Source organism: Populus nigra, chromosome 8 (genome assembly GCF_951802175.1).
Source record: "Populus nigra chromosome 8, ddPopNigr1.1, whole genome shotgun sequence".
Classification (NCBI taxonomy): Eukaryota; Viridiplantae; Streptophyta; class Magnoliopsida; order Malpighiales; family Salicaceae; genus Populus; species Populus nigra.
Genome location: NC_084859.1, coordinates 16,142,577 through 16,159,603, shown reverse-complemented (window position 1 = coordinate 16,159,603; position 17,027 = coordinate 16,142,577). Strand labels below are relative to the sequence as shown.

General features: G+C 34.3%; 3 protein-coding genes across 3 annotated transcripts; 1 reads left to right on the top strand and 2 right to left on the bottom strand.

Annotated features, from left to right (window-relative positions):
- Window positions 1–520: 520 nt before the first annotated feature.
- LOC133701121 (uncharacterized) lies at window positions 521–1,176 on the bottom strand. The gene has a single exon (XM_062124937.1). The coding sequence runs from the start codon at window positions 1,031–1,033 to the stop codon at window positions 752–754; it is 282 nt and encodes a 93-aa protein (XP_061980921.1). The 5' UTR covers window positions 1,034–1,176; the 3' UTR covers window positions 521–751.
- A 3,989-nt stretch (window positions 1,177–5,165) lies between these two features.
- Window positions 5,166–11,038, top strand: LOC133701692 (glutamine-dependent NAD(+) synthetase). Its single transcript, XM_062125716.1, has 13 exons — window positions 5,166–5,659; window positions 5,785–6,090; window positions 6,276–6,499; window positions 6,916–7,019; window positions 7,233–7,367; window positions 7,517–7,685; window positions 8,166–8,301; window positions 8,975–9,113; window positions 9,384–9,560; window positions 9,844–10,011; window positions 10,178–10,273; window positions 10,363–10,491; window positions 10,567–11,038. The coding sequence occupies exons 1-13, from the start codon at window positions 5,466–5,468 to the stop codon at window positions 10,780–10,782; spliced, it is 2,193 nt and encodes a 730-aa protein (XP_061981700.1). The 5' UTR covers window positions 5,166–5,465; the 3' UTR covers window positions 10,783–11,038.
- Window positions 11,039–11,984: 946 nt separating this feature from the next.
- LOC133701693 (luminal-binding protein 5-like) lies at window positions 11,985–15,277 on the bottom strand. The gene is made up of 8 exons (XM_062125717.1): window positions 15,077–15,277; window positions 14,463–14,730; window positions 14,169–14,383; window positions 13,836–14,078; window positions 13,234–13,713; window positions 12,981–13,135; window positions 12,812–12,894; window positions 11,985–12,729 (listed from the first exon to the last, which is right to left on the bottom strand). Exons 1-8 carry the CDS (start codon window positions 15,129–15,131, stop codon window positions 12,228–12,230), a joined length of 2,001 nt encoding a protein of 666 aa, XP_061981701.1. The 5' UTR covers window positions 15,132–15,277; the 3' UTR covers window positions 11,985–12,227.
- Window positions 15,278–17,027: the final 1,750 nt, after the last annotated feature.

Here is a 17,027-nt window from a genome sequence, read left to right as displayed (position 1 = left end):
TAGAAAAATAACACATTGCATAAGGTCATTACAATGCATAAGGGGAAGCTATATATGTTTCATCAAAATAGAGATTATTCATCATGTTCTACTACAACCCATCATGTTATTATTCAAGAACCTAACAAGCTGCAGCTCCACCCTTGTTCAAGAGCCTAACATGCTATTGTCCCCCCCTTGTTCTCTGTTGCTGCTGCCAGCTTAAATCCATGAAATTCACACACATTCTGCTCTCACGAGACTTCAAATCACTAGTGACATGACAAGATCTTCTATTATGATGATTCCTTTATAGAACACAAGTTTTGCATCAGAATCCAATTAAATTCTGTCTATGAATACAAGTTTACGAACACCCAGACAGTAATAAACGCACTAACTTCTACTAAACCAGGCAAAAACATCAAACCAACGTCTATCCATTTCTTCTACTAATCCTAAGTGAAAAAATAAAAGTAAACGTACAATTATTTTTTTCACGCCCATTCTAGGGTCGACGAGGACAATAATCATTGCCACATATTTTAATATTATCAACATTTGGCTATAATAAAACAAAGGTCTACAAAGTTATTTTCAATTAACAAAGAAAAAGAGATCACTCAATCAATGAACACAGTAGTAATTAATTAATTGATCACAATTTTACGTTTTCATGAAACCCTAACAAAAGAAAGGCCCGGCAATAAAAATCAAATCTTGATTTATTTATTTTCTTAACGCGGTACTGAAGAAGATACCGATCCGATGATCAAACAGGGAGATTAGCTACGTCGTCATGTTGGAGGTGAGGATTAGTAGGGAGAGCGAGAGGGCGATCATCATCATCATCATCAGGATCTGTGGTGGAAACATTGACGCAAGAGAAGCGTTCAAGGGAAGAAAAGAAGGCGGAGATCACGGTGGCGCTGACCCAATTAGCTACATTATTCAAATTCTCAACCGATACAATGCTGTTGGTGGTGTTGGTGGTGTTGGTGGTGGTGGTGGTGGTGGTGCAGGCGGTGTTGATGTTATCGTTGCTGTTTTCCATTATCGATCAAAGGAGAAGGAGCTTGGGATAGATTTTTGAACCCTTATTGAGAAATTGAGGAGTCAAAATTGGCAGGGTAAGGTGGGCGAGCAAGGGTTACAATTTTGGATTTTGTGGGCTATTTAATAACGATATTAATCATCAGTCTTATCCGTGATTAGTATTTTACTATTTAGTGGGATAGAGTGAGATTTCGGCAATAATATCCAAAATTTATTAATAAAAATTAAATCTAAAAAAACAAAAACTATGTCAGCAGAAAGGGAACTTGTGACCTTCGAAATTAAAGAGAAAATTGAAAACATTGTGTCGTCAACTGGTTTTAAACAAAAACTTAGAATTCTATAATATGAAGTAATTTCAGATATTTAAAAAAGAAGGTAGTTATGTTTTAAGAAAGATAGATATCATTATTATTGTAACTTTTTAAGTGAAAAATTATTTTAATTATGTATTTTTATTTAAATTTATTCTACTCGTGTTATTAATTGTTTAAATTATTTTAAATTTATTCATGAATTATCTATTATCAATGGATATTTATTGAATCAAAATTCGATCTTAAATCAAAGTCTCATAACTTATGATTTTTTTAATTTTTGTTTTAAAAGCATCACGCTATGCTTACGTTGGTATCTAAAACTGACTAATTAACTTATCTGTGAAAATTCAAGTTCAAGCAAAAAGTGTTGTTAACTTGATGAATATTCATTGATGCATTTTTTAATATGTTTTAAAGTTAAGACATCATGATAGACTCGCATTGTTTTCTAAATACTAGGATACATGTTTTCCTAGTTATTTAAAAACCAAGTTTTGATCAAAAGATAGCCCAAACTTGATGAAACTTGTGGATAAAATTTTTATTTTTATTTGAAAAATAAATGTTTACACAAAAATAAACACATAAGAAGGTGATCACATAGTTTTAAAAAACGATAATAATATTATTTGAAACTATAAATAAAAATGCATGGGTGAAAAGTTGTTATTTTTCAAAAATATTTTATATATATATATATGCTATGCAATAACATGAAAACAAAACTTTACAAAGTGATAAAAATGGTATTTAAATGCTATTAAAAATAAAATAATCTCATGAGTGATAAGTTGTTGCTTTTTTAAAATGAATTTTTTTCACAAATATGCATATGTAAAAAGGTAACAAAACATATTTATAAAATGAAAAGTTAACTATAAGGGTGGTTCTAATTTAAAAAATAAAAAATACATAAATAATAACTGTCATATAAAAACCTTTAATAAAAAAAAAAACAAGTTAGGATTTCATATTGGGGGTGATTTTAGATGAGGGAGGAGCTACTTGGGTGGCTAATAGTAGCTATTGGTGGTAGAGATAGTTTTTGCATCGCCGGTTAATTTAGTTTTTGTTGATTTTCTTTCTTTTTTAAGATTCTCTCCTTTTCTCTTTGTTTTCTTTTTTTTTTCTCCTTTTCTCTCTCTTATGTGATCATTTTTATCTCAAACTATCTCTATTTATAGCTCAAAAACAATCTTTTTCTTGTCTCTCTCTCCAAGTCATTATTTTCTCTCTAACTCGAGACCCGTTGTTTCTTGTTTTACCTTTGTAATTATAGGCAATGGATTCTAAAACCCTTATTATTGGTATGATCATAACTATTGATCCCTTTAAGTCAATCTAAACCCTTTACAATGGTTGACATTATAACCTAGATGATTGCGTTGTCCTTTCACACTATATTTTATATTGTTTTGTAGGTTAATTGTGTGTAAAGGTTAAGTATGAGGTAGACATTCACATGAAGATAATAATGTTTTTCTTGGCATTTACGGGTGTTATGAATAAAAGAAACAATGAACTAAAATGTGCCTTGAAACATTGAAGAAATGAGAAAGGAAAAGGAAATAAAGTATATGTAGGCTCAAAAAGAAAAAAAGAATTGTTTGGGTATGCACCAAAATGGTGTGCATGTGATTTTTTTTTTTATTAGGATGTGAAACAATGTCGCTTTATATAAAATCGATCATTTCACTTAGACTTTTTTTTTGTCAAATTCAAAATGATGTCATTTTGAAAGTTTTATGTTTTTAAATTGATCCTTTATTTTTCCTGAATTGTCTATTTTAATCATTGGTTTTATATTCTGGTTCTTGGCTTTACCATTTTTAATTCCCTACTAATTTTAGTCTTGTTTTCCTCAATTGCTTTTCATTTTCACCTCTAATTGTGTCAAAATGGGTCTATGAATTTTGCACCATTTTTAATTTGGTTATTGGCTTTTTAATTTTTAATTTTTGATATTTGGCCAATTTCAACCTTATTTCCTTTTTTTCTTTCTATTTTCACTGATGATTGCATAAAAACGAGTCCTTGAATTTTGACATCCTTTTCAAATTGGTTCTTGATTTTTAAATATTCAATTTTTATCTAATTTCACCATCTTTTCCTAAAATTCTTCTCAATTTTGTCCCTGATTGTATCAAAAATGGATCCCTGAATTTTAACACCCCTTTCAATTTGGTTCTTGGCTTCCTAATTTTCAACTGTTATCCAATTTTACCGTTATTTTCTTAACTTCATCCCTAATTGTATTAAATAACCGCTCATCTTCTTCATCTTTTCTAATTTTATCATTGGCTTTCTAATTAGCCAACCCTTTTGTCAATATTTATTTCCAATTTCAACACTAATTCACTATTTTTTCAATTATGTTTTTTGAATTTTTTCTTGAAATATTCTTTTTGGTTGAAATATTTTTTATTTTTGAGATATTTGAGAAGAGTAAAAAAAACAAATTTCAGCATGCTTTAAGAAAATGGAATAAAAAGAAAACCAATAGGTTGACAAAACTTTAATCCACTGAAATCATCTGATTCTCTGAAAGATACGGGAAGTTTGCATTTGCAAATATTAATGGATGTGCTTAGCTTAGCCCTACAAGCTGAATAAATTTATTTGAAGGCAATTCTATTAGAAAATGTAAAAAGAAGAAGAAGAAGAAGCAATTGGGCCATTTTAAGAGGAAAAAAATCAGGCGTGATTGGGCTGTAGCCTGTGTGCCTGGCCCAAACCACAAATCCCCGGCGCTCTCTTGCCTAGAAAGCTAAGTCTTCACGCCCAGGTTCTTATTTGTTTATTTATTTATTTTAAAGGAGGTTGTCTGCTCTTTTTTTTTTTCAAACTATTATTGTGGACACGTCATCTAGAATATTTTCTGACCACGTGAGCTAGATTTAGATTTGGTAGGTGAAAAATAGGAGTTAAGTTTATTTTAAAAAGCTAAATTTTAATTTTTTTATCTACAAATATAAATAAAAAACTATTATAGATAACTTTAAAATTCAATTACTAATCACAAAATACATTTTAATTATATAATTGTTTTTTGAAAAAATCTTCAAGCCTCAATTTATCTTGTCAGGCATAATTAAAGACAACAAACACCTTCATTGAATTCTTAACAAATTGAATCAAAACAAATTATATCAATTATTTTTTTAAATATGAACTCAAAAATATTAAAATTATAGTGGTGGTTGAAATTGTTCAATTCAAGAGCTTTTTCTTTTTTTGTGTGTGTATTTTTTTATGATTTTCTCTTTGTTTTTGACTTTTAAAAACTGAAATGCAAGAAAAATAAACTTATAAAGAATTAAATTTATTTAAAATATTTTTACTTGCCACTATATCTATAATATTTATTTTTTAGATTTTATGATTTATAATATTATATTATTTTAATTTTGATTGATAGAGTTGAGTTTGGAAAAAAATGAATTTTTATATTTTTAAATTGTTTTAATATTTTAATATTAAAAATAAAAAAATATTATTTCAACATATTTATAAATAAAAAAATATATATAACTTAAAAAACAGTTTAAAACCATATTCTCTCGGTTTCTCATGTAATATCCCATGTCAATCAGTATAAACAGTAACAAAAAAATCAAAATGAATGGTCGGATTTGAATGGGAAAAATAAAAGGGAGTAGATCAAAGTCAATTTAGTTAAGGTTGACACGTACATTGATTGACGTGTCAAAACAGAAGTCAGTCACCCAAACCCGTCCAAGGATCCTGGAATGCCAGAAGGCCCAGAACCCAATAGCCTAAAAGAAAAGAAAAATTGAATTAAAAAAAACCCACCCTCTTTCTTTCGTTCAATTCCTATATAAACCACAGAAGTCCCTCTGAATCCTAAATTAACAGAATAGAATCCAATTCCAATTCCCAATATTCCAAACACCAAACACAAGGCTGCCAAAAATCCCTCTCTTCTCCATCCAACCCAATACCTCATTGTCATCAATCATCACATCTAGAAATTACTGAAATTCTTTCATCCTTTCTTTTTAAGATTTTTGAGCTCCTCGGTGTTGTTTTTATCGAGTAGATTTTGACACTTTTGAGGGGTTTTCTTGGATTTTAGGATTTGAAAACACCATGAGGCTGTTGAAGGTAGCTACTTGTAACTTGAACCAGTGGGCAATGGATTTTGACTGTAATTTAAACAACATAAAAGAGTCAATAACCCAAGCTAAACAAGCTGGTGCAGTCATTAGACTCGGCCCTGAGCTTGAAATCACTGGTTATGGCTGTGAAGATCATTTCTTGGAACTTGACACTATCAATCATGGGTCAGTTTCACTGTTTGTTTTTGTTTGTTATTTTTTTAGATTTTCATGATCTGTTTTTTGTTTGTATGGTGTTTTTACGTTGCTGAATTGGAAATTAATAGTAAGAGTTTGAATCTTGATTGCAGATGGGAGTGCTTGAAAGAGATATTGGTTGGTGATTGGACAGATGGGATATTGTGCAGTATAGGAATGCCTGTAATTAAGGGATCAGAGCGTTATAATTGTCAAGTTTTATGCTTTAATAGAAAGATTATTATGATTCGTCCAAAAATGTGGCTTGCAAATGATGGGAATTATAGGGAACTTAGGTGGTTTACAGCATGGAAACACAAAGATCAGCTTGTGGACTTTCAACTCCCTAGTGAAATTGCTGAGGCTATTTTACAGCAATCAGTGCCTTTTGGTTACGGATACGTGCGCTTTTTAGATACGTAAGTGATAGTGGCTTTCTGGTGGTTCTTTTTGTTCTTAGTTTGATTTAGTTATGGTTAGATTGATAATTTAAGGGTTGATGTAGGCACTGCAGCGTGAGTGTATTCATAATGATTATTGATTTTTTTTTGTTATTGATAGTCGTTTCAACTAAACGGTAATATTTGCATTTATTCATATGCAGAGCTGTTGCTGCTGAAGTTTGTGAAGAGCTTTTCACCCCTATCCCTCCTCATGCTGAGCTTGCGCTCAATGGGGTTGAAGTGTTTATGAATGCAAGTGGAAGTCACCACCAATTGAGAAAGCTTGATGTTCGTCTTCGTGCTTTTATAGGTGCTACTCATACTCGTGGAGGAGTATACATGTACAGTAATCAACAAGGATGTGATGGTGGCCGCCTTTATTACGGTATACAGATACTCTTAGCATCTTGGTGATTGCATTTAATTTTAACACTGCTTTTATTCTGTTTAGATCAAATATCTCCTGAATTTCATATAGAAGCTTATATTTTGCACTTATTTTGGTTTTTATGATTTGATGCTTACAACTTTTAATAAATCTGCTTATTCTTTAGGTAGTGCTTTAGTGTGTTTTTAAAAAAGAAAATTGTTTGAAATTTGTGGTTAAAATTTCTTTTGTCACAGATGGGTGCTCGTTCTCCTGAATTTCATATGGAAGCTTATATGTTGCACTTATTTTTGTTTTTATGATTTGATGCTTACAACTTTTAATAAATCTGCTTATTCTTTAGGTAGTGCTTTAGTGTGTTTTTAAAAAAGAAAATTGTTTGAAAATTGTGGTTAAAATTTCTTTTGTCACAGATGGGTGCTCGTGCGTTGTTGTGAACGGAGAAGTGGTTGTCCAAGGCTCACAGTTTTCTTTAAGGGATATTGAGGTTGTCACTGCGCAAGTTGATCTGGATGCGGTATGCTATACTTTTGCACCCCTGTGGAATATGGGTGTTCATGGATTGCGGAAATATTTTATTAGAGAGCATTGTGTAACATATGTTTGTCAGCTGATTTTGCTTTGTTGATAGAATTTTGCAGCATTTTCAGAAGCTGCCATATTACTATATTTTCATGTTTTATGTTTGAGCATTTTGCTCTGACGCATGTAGTCTCTTTCTTGATGGCAGGTTGCTAGTCTAAGAGGATCTATCAGTAGTTTTCAAGAACAAGCAAGTTGCAAAAACACAGTATCATCAGTCCTGGTGCCATACAAGCTCTGTCAGCCTTTTAACATGCAAATGTCCCTTTCTAGCCCCCTTCAGGTTTCCTCTTGGTCCTTCACTATTGGTAAATCAGGAATGCTTGATGTTAGCGCCTGAGTTTTGAAGACTATCAACGAGTTTTCTAGATTATGAAACCTGTGAGTCAACTATCTAAGTTTATTGAATTTGGCATGATTTACGATTTGTAGATCAATTATCACTCTCCTGAGGAGGAAATAGCCTTTGGTCCTGGTTGCTGGCTATGGGACTATTTAAGAAGAAGTGGAGCTTCTGGATTCTTGCTTCCTCTTTCTGGGGGAGCAGATAGCTCCTCTGTGGCTGCTATTGTTGGCTGCATGTGCCAACTTGTTGTAAAAGGTCAGATTTTTCAATGTAACTGTTTCGCTGTTTTAAGTTTACCCTTTTGTTCTAATTCCAACTACTGAAGGAGATCATAAGTAGCCCAGTTAACTAGCCACAACTATCAATACAAACATCCAATTGCCAATTGCCTAGAGCTGAATTCAGTACCCAACTCGCTATCCAGGATTGCATAGATAGAGCTAAGTGAAACAGTATTCTTTTAGGTAATCCCAACTATGCACATTAATGAATTAGATTGAGAATGTTTAGTTCATAATTATACTGGGATTGGTTTTTAGCTGGTATTAATCATGAAACGTAGCTCTAGTTTATGAGGCTGTTAGGAGTGGACTAAGAAGAGTTTTGAGGTAGTATCTACTCTGCCCACCAAGCATAAATTTATGTGCAAAATGCTTTCAGTCGTGTGAACTCGAAACAGCCATCCCTAAATCCTATGATTACTTTTCATTGGTTGGTTATGCATTTTGATTGCAGAAATTGAAAAAGGGGATGAACAGGTCAAAGCTGATGCAATAAGAATTGGGAATTATACTGATGGGCAGTTTCCTACTGACAGCAAAGAATTTGCAAAGCGAATATTTTATACTGTATTTATGGGGTCTGAGAACAGGTTGGTACAGTGCATAGAATTGCTGCTCATCTTCTTTTTGTTGTTGTTACAGTTGTTTTACAGACAGGCTCAGTATTGTCAATGCTATTGTAGGAATTTGCATTATTTATAGCAACTGTTTTTCTTTGATGCTGTCTGGATTATTAGTTGGCAGTGAATGTAAATCACTAAATCTTGGGAACTAATTTTTTGGACTGGTCTGAAGATTTTGTTATTTTGAAACATGAAAGTAAAGCTCATTGTTATTTTTTTTTCCCAACTTTATTTCCTAGCATTTAAATTTCTGTTTAGGATCAAACAGTTACTCTTGACTTGTTGCAAAACTATAACATTGTTAACTCATAACAAAAGATTCCTTAACAAGTTCAGCCATATTAATGGGCTTTTATGTTAATGCATGTCGTTGATTGCTTTAGGATTTGGTATAAGCACCAGATTTTTTGTGCTTGTCTGCTGTCTAAAAGTGTTTGTCAAGTAGAAAGATGCAGTGAATCTCCAAAGAGGATTGCTGGGATTGATTTGGGAGGAATTTCAGATATTGACGTGTCCCATTGCCAGAAGCCAACTTTCTGATTCTTTATCTTGTTACTTAATAAAATTGTTTCATTCTTAGATTGATTGCAATAACATGAGCTAGTGTAGTAACTGGATTTATCTTTCGTTTCCCCTTCAGTTCTGAAGACACAAAAAAGCGAGCAAAGGATCTAGCTGATGAGATTGGTTCATGGCATCTAGATGTTAGCATAGATGGTGTTGTCTCTGCTCTGTTATCTTTGTTTCAAACACTTACAGGAAAGCGACCACGTTATAAGGTAAAATGATGTTTAGATAAACAGCCCCCAGTGGATGGCTTAGGAAAAAGAACTGCCTCCATATTTTCTTTCATGAGTGCCCGTATAGTAATTACTCAGATTATGCATTGATGATTCAGGATCAATGAAATCTTAGCATTGGCTTTAATTTTCTTCCTGGAGCTATAATTTTAAGAATATCAGAATATTTTTTTTTTTTTAAATTAAAAAGTTGCCTGGCTGGTGACTGAGTGAGCTTTATGATATCTTTTTATTTTTTCCATTTTGCAGGTGGATGGGGGTTCTAACATTGAGAACTTGGGGCTGCAGAATATTCAAGCTCGAATCAGGATGGTGCTGGCATTTATGTTAGCCTCGCTCTTGCCATGGGTTCACAGCAAACCAGGGTTTTACCTCGTTTTGGGTAGTTCTAATGTGGATGAAGGGTTGCGTGGTTACCTAACTAAGGTACTGAATAACTTAGAATCCAGATATTCCGTGTTTTTAGTTCTAAAGCGAACTGTTTTTCTTGGTAAAATTGATTACTCCATCACCCCAGATCTGTATGGAGTATAGTTTAACAATTTGAGTAGAATTTTCACTTTTTCTAGTTTTGTAAATCAGATATATTCAGTTTTTCCTACTAAGTGAATTGGTTCTGGGAGCTTGATGTTGATATGACCAATAGTTAAAATATTCAATCGAAATGGTCCATCTACTTTTGGGAATTCACTTTTCATGTCTTTTGCAGTATGATTGCAGCTCTGCAGATATAAATCCAATTGGAAGTATTAGTAAGCAGGACCTTCGAGCATTCTTGCGATGGGCTGCTGTCCATCTTGGTTACTCTTCCTTGGCAGAAATTGAAGCAGCTCCACCAACAGCTGAATTGGAGCCTATACGTTCCAACTACAGCCAGGTGAACTGTCATTAACCATATTCATTTGTCACGTTATAGACAGCAGTAATCTTATAGATCTTTAATTGCATGCCTGTGTTTGTCTCAAACTGATGCTTCTGCCTCTAATATGTATGCTTCTATCCAAGTGATAAACTAATTCCAATGCCCATTCTGCATGAGACAGCTTGATGAAGTGGACATGGGAATGACATATGAGGAACTCTCAGTTTATGGAAGGCTGCGAAAGATCTTCCGCTGTGGGCCAGTGTCGATGTTTAAGGTTTGGTTTGGGACTTCTTATTATGTATTATAATTGACTCATTGCATTTGAAGTCTCACATCTACTGGTGCTTTTATCCATGATTTCAGAACCTCTGCTACAGATGGGGGTCGAGATTATCTCCATCAGAGGTGGCTGATAAAGTAAAACACTTCTTCAAGTACTACTCCATTAATCGGCACAAAATGACCGTCTTGACACCTTCTTACCATGCTGAGGTATTGCATTGTAAATCTGGAACTTCAAACCATTATTGTAATTCAAAAAACTGATATTCCTCTGTCTTTGTGCAGAGCTATTCACCTGAGGATAACAGGTTCGATCTGCGTCAGTTTCTCTACAATGCAAGATGGCCCTATCAGTTTAGCAAGATCGATGAACTTGTTAAGGAGTTGGATGGTGATAAAGTTGCTTTTGGAGAAACTAGCGACCAGGATAAATCAAGAGCAAATGGATTAGGGATGGGAGTTGTAGCAGCAGGCTCAGGCGATCCAAAATCTGGTCTTTAATTTGAAGAAAAGGCTTGCTTATCCGCTCATTGCGTGCAAATAAATATTTTTCACCATAATTGATATTCAATTTATGTCAGGAAAATAAGTGAAAAATATATTTTTTTTCATCTGTTTCCTTGGGGGGTAAAATGTCTCTCACTAACAAGAATGGGTCCATTCACCCCACTTACGATGTAAATTCCCTCGTTAATCCTGAGAAAACATCCTGTTCTCTTCTCCACTTGATAAAGCAGAAATGTATGCTTTGTGTGCAGTCTCTATTTGCTTTTACTCAAGTCTCAGTTGCGTTTACCTAGGTTTTTTTCCAAACTAGCAGTGGAAAACATATTTTCCAAACTGGCTGTCAGATAATTATTTTTTTCTGGGGCATGTTACATGCACATAAACAAAATTTTTTGACATGTTGGTGCCTGTTCCATGCGCCAGCAGGTGAGCATTTCACTAATTTTAGGCAGAAGCTCTTGGGGTGTTGTTTCTTTGTGTTTATGAATTTATCTTATCATTATGGACTACGAATTTGTCCAGTCGTTATGGTACTAGATGTGTTATTATCAGGAGGGGTATGTGACTGGCATCTCTTTTTTTCTTTTTTTATTCTCTCCTTTGAATATTATGCCAAACTATTCTTAGTTGAGAAAAAATAACTACTTTTATTAGCATTAAATTAGAAATTTGGTGGAATAAATGAAGAAGGGGATTTAAAAAATGAAAGGAAATTCTTTTTGCTCTACCTTTGCAATTAGTTGAATTGTGTTAGATTGGTACTTATTATTTTTAATTATATTAGTTTGAGAAATATTTTTTCTACTTTGCGGGACAAAACCAAGACCTGGATATTGTAAAAGGAAACCACTTGACAGCGCTAGTCTGGGCATATTCACACCAAAACCACGATTTCACTCAGGTTTTTGGGTTTAAATGCCCGCAAATTGGATCAGATCGCCGTAACTTCTTCTGTCTTCATCTGAAGTAAGAGAGCAGCAATAAAGGACAAGCCCTTTCGTAGGTTGGACATTGCTTCCAAAGAGAGAACAGATCCACGACACAAGCAAACAAATAATGAGGGAGAAGACGACTGCTTGTCTTGTTTGCTGCTGATTTTGCAAGTAATTCTGTGTAGAAAACAAAAGTCCTGATTATTCAAGACCTCATAAGATCTAGGGCCCTGTTTCTTTCATCGTGCACAACACTACTCAATCTTGTATCAAGAATATGATCATCATCACGGACCCTCTAACTCGTAGAAGGTGTTTTAAACACGTACAGAAAACAAACTGTTCCATGTATTTTTAACCTGAAAAAACCAAAAAAAGGGGGATATGTTATTTTCACCCTTTAGCTTCTAGGATCAACAAAATTACAATATCCTCAACTTCATCTAGCCTACATCCTCATCGCTTGCCCTTGCTTTCCAGCAGGGGTAGAAGGAAGCAGAAAGATTCTCAGAGTTCATCTTGAGAGTCGTCCTCGGAATCTTCTGTTGATCCACCACCTGGGGCTCCAGCAGATCTCTGGTACACGGCAGTGATGATTGGGTTGCAAACAGCTTCCACCTCCTTGAGCTTCTCTTCATAGTCCTCTTTCTCGGCATTCTGGTTGTCGTCCAGCCATTCAAGGGCGTCCTTGGTAGCAGTTTCTATTTTCTCCTTCTCATCAGACTCGAGCTTGTCAGCAAGCTTATCTTTGTCGTTAATCTGGTTTTTCATGTTATATACATAGGTCTCCAAACTGTTGCGAGCATCAATCCTCTCCTTCACCTTCTTGTCCTCCTCGGCAAACTCCTCTGCCTCACGAACCATGCGCTCGATTTCCTCCTGGCTCAAACGACCCTTGTCATTAGTGATGGTGATCTTCTCCGATTTACCAGTGCCCTTGTCTTCGGCCTTGACATTCAGGATACCATTGGCATCAACCTCAAATGTGACCTCAATTTGAGGGGTTCCCCTGTTACAGTCAAAGGATCAATAAATATCAACTCCTAGAAAAATAATGGATCATGTGCTGGAAACAGGTACACGAGGCAGACCTTGGAGCTGGAGGAATGCTAGTCAAATCAAATTTACCAAGCAGCCTGCAATCCTTTGTGAGACTCCTTTCACCTTCAAAGACCTGTAATCAAACCAGAATCAACCCAATTAATATACAACTAATTTTTGTGTCAAATAATAGAAAAGTACATGTGACAATAGTTTTACCTGAATGGAGACAGTAGTCTGCTGATCCTGGTAAGTGGTGAAAACTTGAGATTTCTTGGTTGGAATAACAGTGTTCCTTGGAATCAACTTGGTCATCACTCCACCAACAGTTTCAATACCCAGGGTGAGGGGAGCCACGTCCAATAGAAGAATATCTGCATCCAGAAAGCCCCGGCGGCCATTGTCAATCACAGCTCAACTAAAATGGTTATTTAATATCATAGGGAACCACATTCAAAAGAAATGGCAATACCTTTGGTTTCATCACCGCCCTCTCCACTCAATATACCTCCTTGTACAGCAGCACCAAAAGCAACAGCCTCATCAGGGTTCACACCCTTGTTAGGCTCCTTTCCATCAAAGTAATCCTTAAGAAGTTGTTGAACCTTTGGAATTCTGGTACTTCCACCAACAAGAACAATCTCATCAATCTGATTCTTCTCCAAACCAGCATCATCCATAGCCTTCTTCACAGGTCCCATGGTCTTTCTGAACAAATCGTTGTTCAACTCTTCAAAACGGGCTCTGGTCAGTGGCTCAGAGAAATCCACGCCATCATGGAGTGATTCAATCTCTACACGGACCTGGTGCTGGCTACTAAGAGCTCTCTTGGCACGCTCACATTCCCTCCTGAGTTTTCCAAGAGCCCTGTTGTCCTTGCTGATATCCTTTCCGTGCTTTTTCTTGATCAACTTAATGAAGTACTCCATAATCCTCTGGTCAAAATCCTCACCTGCAATAAAATAGACCGCATGAGCTTAGCATCAACAATCACAATATATCATTAGGAAAAAATGCACAGAATAATAACAGAAGCAAAAGGAAAACTAAAGCAAAGCTAACTATCATTCTCACCTCCCAAATGTGTGTCACCATTGGTGGAAAGAACCTCAAAGACACCGTTGTCAATTGTCAAGACACTGACATCAAATGTACCACCACCAAGATCAAAGACAAGAATGTTCTTTTCACCACCCTTCTTATCCAAACCATAGGCAATAGCAGCGGCAGTTGGCTCATTAATAATTCTAGCCACATTGAGTCCAGCTATGACACCAGCATCCTTGGTAGCTTGCCTTTGGGCATCATTGAAGTATGCTGCACAATGAATGAGATCACCAAATCAATAACAGTTAACAACTGATGATACCTTTGAAAATAGCTTACGTGACCAAAAAAAAAACTGACCAGGAACAGTGACAACAGCATCCTTAATTTTCTTTCCAAGGAATGCCTCAGCTGTTTCCTTCATCTTGGTCAAAATCATAGCACTAATCTCTTCAGGACTGAAGACCTTAGTCTCCCCATCCTTAATCTTAACTTGAATATAAGGCTTTCCATCCTTATTCACAATCTTGTAAGGCACAAGTTTCATGTCCTTCTGCACCTCTTTATCCTCAAACCTGCCAAACAATAAACCTTAGTGGCCAAATCATTCCCAAAAACTTACAACAACAAAAACATAGGAAAATCATTTATTACTTTCTTCCAATAAGTCTCTTGACATCAAAGATGGTCCTCTCGGGATTGACAGCCGCCTGATTCTTGGCTGCTTCACCGATCAACCTCTCACTGTCAGTAAAAGCCACCCACGATGGGGTAATACGGTTTCCTTGGTCATTTGCTATGATTTCCACATGACCGTTCTTGTAAACACCAACACATGAATATGTCGTTCCAAGATCTATTCCAATTACTGTTCCTAGCTTCGTTGCCTCCTCTTTCGCAATCGAAATCGCAAACAAACACCCTATAACAATAAATAAATAAATATTTAAAAATATATCCAAATTAGTGTCCCGATTCTAATTTACTATTATTTAATAAATAAATAATATCTGGCACTACTAATAGCTACTTTTGATTATCGCACTATAAACGACACCGTTCAGCAGCTAAAACAGTAAATCGTTTCCTAATTAACGACAACAGCACTATAAACAAACAGAAATGTAAACAGATCTAAACGGAAGCGTATAAGAGCTTAAAAAAATCAATCCAGATCTGCAGCATTATCTCTATCAGAATCAAACCAGATAAAAAGAAGAATAGAAAAGCGAATCAGATCTATCAAGTTGAAGAGATCGAAAACACACCGAATAAGAGAATCGCGGATACCACAGCTCCACGTGCTCTCCACGTGCCCGCCATCGCCTACTCTCTGTCTGTCTGCCTCCCTCTCTCTCTGAATCTACAATGGAGGAGTTTCTGGTTGTTTCGAGAGTGAATAATATTCCCGAGAGCGTGTGATGTTGAGTTCTGCTTGTTTCAGTGTTTCTCTTCTGTAACGCGCGTTAATGAGCTTTATATTAGTAACGACTAACGAGGCTCCATTGCGTAGCTTGTGGAACGGAAACAAGAACATGTCATTGCAACTTACGTGGACCAATAGTAGCTTGAGTATGATACGATCGGCCAATTAAATTCGAGCTCTGGCTGGGGTGATCGTGGCCGTTTGTTATTGGCAATTATTACGTGTCTTGGTCCAACCTTCCAGGTTTGCTTGCATTGTTTTTCTAAGGTCCAATATATTTGTAAGATCTCAAGTTGACCCCAGTCGAAAATTTTATTATTTATGACAGTGACGTGCATGTTAGCCCATTACCGTATGGAACTAATTCTTTTTAGTTTCGGTCCTTGAATGAAAACAAATAAAAACCTTGTTTGTTCGGTAGAAAAGTTTTTTAAAATATTTTTGAATATTTTAATATATCGATGTTAAAATTATTTTAATATATTTTTAAATAAAAAATATTTTAAAAATAAACTATCACTATAATATCAAATACGCTCCACATAGCTAGTATTCTGAGTTTTAATTTATTTTAAGTAATTAAGTATACAGATTTTGTTTTTATAAAAATATAAGCTTCTATTTTTATCTATACCCTAATTAGCATATGGATTACAATAATAATTTACAATGTATTTCTTTTCTTTTCTTTTTGACCCTTTTTTTCTCTTCGGTAATTGATTTTTTTTATTTAGTTTTTATATGATATGTTTATAGTGATTTAGAGTTGATAATTTATTTTAATTTATTTTTTTATATGGTTATTGTGGTATCAAAAAAATATCTTAGTATCGTGTTAGTAACAGAAAAAATATCCTAGTATCGGGTTGGTATCAAAAAAATATCACATCAACGCGATATGATTTATTTTAAAAAAAGTTTGGTTAAATAACAAATAATTAAAAAACTAGTTTATTAAATTTTGTGAAGTCAATGACCCGGTTTGTGAGTTTGACAAGATAACTTTAGTTTTCCTGGTTCGTGAGTTTAGCAGTGGTTTTTCTTTTTACTAATTGAACTTGATTATGTGATTGTCTATTTTTTTATCATATAGTTTAAACAAAATAGTTTTGAAAAAAAAACATGTTATTAAATTTTAGAAAGTCCATGAGCCTGTTGATGAGTTTACCAAGTTTAACTTTTGTTTTTTAATTTTTTTTTTAATTTTATCCTTTGATATTGAGCTGATTGAGAATTGAGTTTCATAATCTGTTTTGTTTTGCTTTCTATAAGGTTATCATAATCTTAAAAAAAAGGTCTTAGTATTGGTTTGACGTTTGATTTTGTAAGGGTCTATTTTTGTTATCATATGGTTAAAAAATAGTTTAGAAAAAAAAAACTTATTAATCCCAATAAAGCCCATTACCCAGCTTGTAGGTTTGATGTATTGACCTGAGTTATCCGATTCACGGATTTAGCGGGTTTACTCATCAAACTTAATATGTTTGTTTTTTAGTTTTTTATCCTTTAATTTTTCTAATTATTTTTTATATTTAATTCTTCTTTAATATTGAATTGGTTAAGAAATGAAATTTATGATTTATTTTTTTTCTACTTTTTATAGAGTTATCACGATCTCAAATAAACATCTTTTTTACAATCGTCTATTTTTTTTTATAAAATTAAATAAAAATAATTTACAAAAACAACAAAGTTATTAAATTCATTGAAGTTCATGGTCTAAGTTGCAGGGTGACCGAGTTCGATCCAATTTGGTATCATCTCAATATTAAAAATGATCATTTTACCCTTCA